Source organism: Anticarsia gemmatalis, chromosome 19 (assembly GCF_050436995.1).
Source record: "Anticarsia gemmatalis isolate Benzon Research Colony breed Stoneville strain chromosome 19, ilAntGemm2 primary, whole genome shotgun sequence".
NCBI classification, from domain to species: domain Eukaryota; kingdom Metazoa; phylum Arthropoda; class Insecta; order Lepidoptera; family Erebidae; genus Anticarsia; species Anticarsia gemmatalis.
Window position 1 is genome coordinate 3,912,230 of NC_134763.1, and position 7,064 is coordinate 3,919,293.

The window sequence follows — 7,064 nt, forward strand, 5'->3', positions numbered from 1 at the left end:
GAAGATTCTAGCAATGGAATCGTTACTTATTCTGTTAATCATCGAGCTTTACATTTACTATCTAGGTACAATTACAGAATTAAGAAACGAAGATATGACGAAAATATCAAATCCCACCGATATCTTATGCCAATTCATTTCAATAAACAATAATATAAATTATAAGCTGAACTCTATGATAATTATAATGTCTTTTATTATCTTATGGATTACTCCTAATCGAAGTTTATAAGATAGGGGGTTTATGTGGCGAGGTCCAGTTTTAGGTAAACCGACGTAGCGTGGTCTTAAGATGACGCGGTTGGTCATTTGCGTGCTCCTGTGTGCCTCCGCGGTACTCGGAGGTCATGAAAAATATGAAGGGTATGTATCTATTCTTTTGTTCTCTTTAATTATTATCTACTATATTTGTTTAGAGTTGAACAATATCACAGAAAGATTCAGATCAAACATATATTTTCCCACATCGTTCCCAGGTTGCTATGATGATTTTTGTGTACCGGAAAACTGTTCTGACCAATAAATTACGCTTACTCAGAACTAAACATAGTTTTTTTATACTTATTCCATTTCGACTTTATGACACAAAATAACGGTTTAGTATTTAGATCATCATTCGTTTGGTTATTACAGTCACCAGTTGTATCGCGTCTCCGGTGCTAATGCAGACATCGCGGCTCTCGAAGCACACTTAGACCTTCTGTCTATGACGCCTGCTGCTCGCACTACATCTGGCAAGCTGGAAGCTGTAGTGAGACTGTCTCCGGAAGAGAAGGCGCAATGGCTCTCGCTCTTCGACAGCAAGAGCATGACCTACACGAAGATAGCTGATAATTTGGCTGAGTAAGTTGATTTGCTATAGTATGAAATAGTGCTTCAGACAGCCAAATATAAATATGTAAAGAAGTAGAAAAATAAGTTTAAAACGTTTTTTACATTTTCTTTAGCATCCTCCGTGAAGAAGAAGCTTCAATTCAAATGTCCAGAGCGACAGTAAAACGAAGTGGCAAGTCTATGTCATGGGACACCTATTACAGACATGACGAGGTCGGTATCAATGCTACTGTTGAACTTAGCTCTAGCCTAATCAGTCTAAATATACGAGGATAACTAGATAACTAGCTATCAAATAATAGAAAACATTCAGATAACGAAATAAGCAGTTACAGAAAAATTACATAACTTATTTGCTCTATACCATTTAATTCTATACAAATTTAAATCATTTATTACTGTGTTACTCTTGGACAGAATGAGGAAAGCCTTAAGTAAATATGATGGAGAACTTACAACATAATTATTTTATAGATCAATGACTATTTGGACGAGCTCGCTGCCACTTATCCTGAACTCGTGACCGTCATCAACGCAGGGCTCAGTTACGAAGGTCGTCAGATCAAATACGTGAGGATCTCTACCACGCGCTTCGAGAACCTTCGCAAGCCAGTCATCGTTATCGACGCTATGGTCCACGCCAGAGAATGGGTCACCACTCCTGTTGCTATGTACATTATCAACCAACTCGTGGTAGATATTGTTGACAGAAGTCTGACTGAATATATTGATTGGATCATCATCCCTCTGGCGAACCCTGATGGATACGAGTACTCCATTGATGAGGTAATTATGAGTATTTTTATTACTATGGTTATTAAATCCGACATATAACATAGCAATCTATACTAATATTATAAAGCTGAAGAGTTTGTTTGTTTGTTTGTTAGGCTATATATCATCACGCTACGACCAATAGGAGCAGAGTACCATTAAAAAATAATACAAAAACGGGAAAAATTATGACCCACTCTCTCTTATGTGACGTTATGTGTCATGTTGTGTGGCGTTATGGGTCATTTTAAATAAAAGGTGAAACTAAGCAAGTTAATATTATTTTTAATATTTGCAGGATCGTATGTGGCGTAAGACTCGCTCCAAGAACCACGAAGGCGCTGATGAATGTCCTGGTGTAGACGGTAACCGCAACTTTGACCACTACTGGGGCACCTCGCCTTCCAGCGCTGACCCTTGCTCGATCATCTACGAGGGTCCTTCTGCCTTCTCGGAGCCTGAAATCAGGATCATCAGAAGCGCTGTGCTTTCTAATTTGGAGAGAACAGCACTGTATATTTCGTTGCACAGTTATGGAAACATGTTCCTGTATGCATGGGGAAACAACGGTTAGATTATTTTCTATTTTTACTATTTTCATTTTTGCATGCTTACGTAGGTATATTACAATTGAAATGGATAGGAATCTAGGCAAACGTGTACTGTGAAACTAAACAAATATTTATTTATCTACAGCGACACTGCCTGCAAACGGTCTTATCCTCCACCTTGCCGGCATCAGAATGGCTACAGCTATCGACGAACTCGCCTTGGACAAAGCTGACAGATACGTAGTAGGCAACGCTGCCCAAGTTCTGTACTTCACAACTGGCACATCCAGAGACTGGACCAGGGCTGTGGGCATCCCCCTCACTTACACCTTGGAGCTTCCCGGCTACGAATACAACTTCCTCGTGCCTCCCAGTTATGTTAAACAAATTGTCACTGAAACATGGGCCGGAATTGCCGAAGGAGCCAAATATGTTTTGAGCACTTGGTAAAACAAAACAGTACCTAAGTATGTAACAGTAAGTATTAAAGGTAGCAATAAAGTATTTTGTTTAATCTTGTATCGTTTTTATTAAACACCGCCCCTTAACTGCTGCTATGTCATCGTCATGTCTAGTCTCCTTCGTTGTAACCGAAGATGAGAAACAATTGAAAATGTTTACCCCGTCATAATGATATATCATAGCTATTTACCTAGCTGCATCGTAGTGGGTAACTTGAATGCGTCGTTAGTTGATCTGATTTCAAAGCTTCCTCGAAGATATCTATTTAGAATGTACTTAGACTTAGATGTACACAGCAAGCTGAGACTCGAAACTGTGAACGCTCAGCTAAACTACAGCATTTCCATAAGTCTACCCGTGTAGGACCTTTTGTTTATTCAGTTTCCAGTTAGATATAAAGTTAGAATTAAAATGTTTCTTGCAAGTATTAAACTAAGATTAATCTTGGTACTAATTCTGTGTCAATATTCAGATTCAGTTGGATACAGATTTTATAGAACGATTCTGCACGTAGGATACCCGTATTATAAAATTTTGATGAGCTTGGGAACTTGTAAAGGTAAATGATTCAATTTTTATTTATAAACGTAAAAAAAATTGAGATCGCTTTGGTTGCAGATATTTTTTAGAGTAACGTATTGAATCACGGTTGAGCCAAGAGAAAGATAAGCTATGTCTCTGTATACAGTTTATTACATAAAACTCATTTTTAGATCATAATGAACCCATTGACTATTGACCGTCAAATTATTAGAGTTCTGCTTTTTGGATGTTAGCAACTAAGGGAATTCAGAATATTACGTGTTGTGATATTCTAAAATAAATATTATTTCAGTCATAAGGTCAAACGATACGCAGCAACAAAATATTTGCGTTACTAATTTGTGCTGTGAGTAGCGGAAATCCTACTACTGCCTACATACATATATTGTGTATATTAAATCTTAATATAATTATTTTAACCACCACGACAAAGATGGAGTAACTAGGTTTTATACCTTATAAACTAGTCCCAAAAATTAAGGGATATAAAAAAAGAATCCAAATTTTTGGGTGATTTTCAACAAGCTGTAACTCCAAGGAAAATGGTCGTACAGAAAAAATAAAAAAAACAAATTGTAGCTCCAAGTGTCTAGTTTTTAGATATGACCATGAAAATTTTTTGTCATGGCCAGGTCTGGAGAAATCCTACGAAAACTACCAAAAAAAAATTTTACCAAATTTTTTCCCTCCTAAAAAAAGGTCCACGGGCTTCAAAAATTTTTTTTTGATTCTTTCGTTCTAAAATTCTTTTAGAAAATTTAATTTTCTTTAATTTGCCGTATTCAAAAAGCGTGTACGACGATTTGCCACGGAGTTATCGTCAATCAAAGCAAAAAAGTTATTTTTGACTTTGATATTCAATAACTCCGGAAATAATGATCGTACAGGAAATCAAAGGAGGGTTTTGAAAACTGCACAATATTCTCTATAAGAAAATGTAAACATCTTTTAAGAAAAAATTTTTTTTTGAATTGAAACCTCGGACTGAAAAAGAGACAAAAATTCGCGAAATTAAGGATATTTGGATAATTTGGTATAACTTTGGATAAAATGGATGAACGAAGGATATCGTCGGTAATTTTTCAACCTCAAAGTGTCCCCTAAAATCCCTCAAAAATTCAAAGCGCTGCGATTTTTTTTTCATTGTGCCCCGAAGCGTCAAATTCTTTGTTGTTGCAAAAATCACCATTGTGAGCAATTTTGTGTTTTTTATTCATTTTTTAAAAAAATATTTTTTTTTCTCTCTAAAATCTTTATTTTTTCGATTAAAAAGCAAATCGCAAAACGAGAGATCGTCTATCGCTGCCATGAAGTCAAAATCGAGATTCGTCATTCCATAAGACACTGGTCCACTGTCTACGACCCCAATCGTGATGGTCATGCGCATAAGCCAATCGGGCTCGACGATGTCGTGGAGTGAGCATAGGCACGCAATTTGCTTTTTAATCGAAAAAATAAAGATTTTAGAGAGAAAAAAAATTATTTTTTTTTAAAATGAATAAAAACCACAAAATTGCTCACAATGGTGATTTTTGCAACAACAAAGAATTTGAAGCTTCGGGGCACAATGAAAAAAAAATCGCAGCGCTTTGAATTTTTGAGGGATTTTAGGGGACACTTTGAGGTTGAAAAATTACCGACGATATCCTTCGTTCATCCATTTTATCCAAAGTTATACCAAGTTATCCAAATATCCTTAATTTCGCGAATTTTTGTCTCTTTTTCAGTCCGAGGTTTCAATTCAAAAAATTTTTTTTTCTTAAAAGATGTTTACATTTTCTTATAGAGAATATTGTGCAGTTTTCAAAACCCTCCTTTGATTTCCTGTACGATCATTATTTCCGGAGTTATTGAATATCAAAGTCAAAAATAACTTTTTTGCTTTGATTGACAATAACTCCGTGGCAAATCGTCGTACAGGCTTTTTGAATACGGCAAATTAAAGAGGATTAAATTCTCTAAAAGAACTTTAGAACGAAAGAATCAAAAAAAAATTTTTGAAGCCCGTGGACCTTTTTTTAGGAGGGAAAAAATTTGGTAAAATTTTTTTTTGGTAGTTTTCGTAGGATTTCTCCAGACCTGGCCATGACAAAAAATTTTCATGGTCATATCTAAAAACTAGACACTTGGAGCTACAATTTGTTTTTTTAATTTTTTCTGTACGACCATTTCCCTCGGAGTTACAGCTTGTTGAAAATCACCCAAAAATTTGGATTCTTTTTTTATATCCTTTAATTTTTGGGACTAGTGTATATGTACATCACATTCGTTTTAGAGTAACGCAGCCACATGTAAGTAGGATTGTTTGTTTTTAAAATCTGAAGATCAACACTTATCTCAAATCATCATGTATCAAATTCTCTAAAGAACTAGGTGAATTATGAATTTAAGCGCTTACGAAAGGAAACAAAGGCTGATCTGTGTTTTTTTATAAGGTTTGTGTGGACACAAACATTGGTATTAAGATAACTGTGACAATTTTAAAAATAAATTACTAAAACTATTTGGTTTTCCTTGCAGATGCCACTCAAGATTTGATATTTACAGACCAGAAAATATGGGGAAAAGTACCACTAAACAGGGTCTTGGATATTTACTATAAGAGCGGCGACTGTGAGTAAAATTAGTTCCGGAGTTTGAGTTATACTTACTTGCAACTTATAGTTAGTTAACATGTTTCAATTGTCTCCTGATGAATAAAGCCAAGTGGTACGATAAGACCTTACCTGCGAAAGCACCTGTGACTCCATAAATACAGGGACTAATAACAAGAAAGGTTTGAGAATTTAGTAATTCCGGAAAATCAATACGATTAAAGCTTACATTTCCCTGGAATACCTACATAGTGATCCTATAGATAAGTAGTAGGTACCAGATAAAGAAATATAAGTCTTACTTTTTTTCTTTCAGCTGGTATTTCCGTAACAAGAGTAGAAATCCTCCTCGTGCTCAACAATACGAATGTTATCGGATATTCCGAAGCTGGTGTTGGATACGATGAGTTCACTGGTGCATTGTATTTACCCATGAATGTCGGCTTTATTGTTTATCAGCTAGCCATTTTTAATTGCCAACCGAATCGAGAGCCTTCAATCGCACGATCTAGTCCCTCTACCGATACTGACACTGATTCTGCAACTGATAGTGGTCATAGATATTTACCTTTTTATCTCGACGACAAGCCAATCATTGTTTCTAAATAAAACTTAAAAGAAAACTAAGGAGGAAGTTTCTAAGGATCGTACCAAGTGGCGTTCTTAGGTCTCTGCCAACCCTTATGGTAAGAAGGCGTAATTGTATGTATGTATGAAAACGAATAAATATTAAAGTTACCTACGTTGTTTCTTTCCTTCATTTAAAATCTAATAAGTACTCACTAAGGTTCAGAGTCCAGCCAGACAAATTCGTAGAATGCAAATACAATAAACAAATTATCAGGTCTATCTAATATGTAGGAGGCAGATACTAAAAGTAACAGCAGAACAGAAAAATCACTTTAGCTCAAAATCTGGAAACTTGTCTAGTTTTTTATTTGAAAGTAAGTACGCCTACGTCGATGTATGTACCTATTTAATGGCCGTACCTATCAAAAACATAGCGTCAAATCTTCGACGTCATCTGCTGGACATCTAAAAAATCTTACTTAACTACTCAAACATTACTCACTTAATAACCGACATGGCAATTCCATTAATATAATAAAAACATCTGAACATCATTTTTACTCTGAGTTTTTTTACATACGTCGAAACATTCTTAAGTTATAAATACCTATTTACAGTTGGCCTCTGACCTGCTGTTTCACTTGTAACAAGATATGAGTAGGCGTCTTACTAGGTACGTCCACAATAATTAATTTTATTGTTCGTTTTGGGGGCTCGCCGTTAATGACAGTTGAAG

The 7,064-nt window shown here is 35.6% G+C and overlaps 2 protein-coding genes across 2 annotated transcripts; both read left to right on the forward strand.

The window, feature by feature from the left end:
- Positions 1-213: 213 nt before the first annotated feature.
- Positions 214-2,674, forward strand: LOC142980871 (carboxypeptidase B-like). Its single transcript, XM_076126443.1, has 6 exons — positions 214-363; positions 634-843; positions 948-1,047; positions 1,309-1,620; positions 1,907-2,177; positions 2,305-2,674. Exons 1-6 carry the CDS (start codon positions 293-295, stop codon positions 2,607-2,609), a joined length of 1,269 nt encoding a protein of 422 aa, XP_075982558.1. The 5' UTR covers positions 214-292; the 3' UTR covers positions 2,610-2,674.
- Positions 2,675-2,928: 254 nt separating this feature from the next.
- On the forward strand, positions 2,929-6,422 carry LOC142981300 (uncharacterized). The gene is made up of 3 exons (XM_076127109.1): positions 2,929-3,180; positions 5,685-5,777; positions 6,075-6,422. Exons 1-3 carry the CDS (start codon positions 3,033-3,035, stop codon positions 6,365-6,367), a joined length of 534 nt encoding a protein of 177 aa, XP_075983224.1. The 5' UTR covers positions 2,929-3,032; the 3' UTR covers positions 6,368-6,422.
- The last annotated feature ends 642 nt before the right edge of the window (positions 6,423-7,064 follow it).

Coding starts and splice junctions, on each gene's coding strand:
- LOC142980871 (XM_076126443.1), top strand. CDS start 293: ATGACGCGGTTGGTCATTTGCGTGCTCCTGTGTGCCTCCGCGGTACTC. Junction 844..947: donor ATAGCTGATAATTTGGCTGA/GTAAGTTGATTT, acceptor CATTTTCTTTAG/CATCCTCCGTGAAGAAGAAG. Junction 1,048..1,308: donor CCTATTACAGACATGACGAG/GTCGGTATCAAT, acceptor ATTATTTTATAG/ATCAATGACTATTTGGACGA.
- LOC142981300 (XM_076127109.1), top strand. CDS start 3,033: ATGTTTCTTGCAAGTATTAAACTAAGATTAATCTTGGTACTAATTCTG. Junction 3,181..5,684: donor GAGCTTGGGAACTTGTAAAG/GTAAATGATTCA, acceptor TTTTCCTTGCAG/ATGCCACTCAAGATTTGATA. Junction 5,778..6,074: donor TTACTATAAGAGCGGCGACT/GTGAGTAAAATT, acceptor TTTTTCTTTCAG/CTGGTATTTCCGTAACAAGA.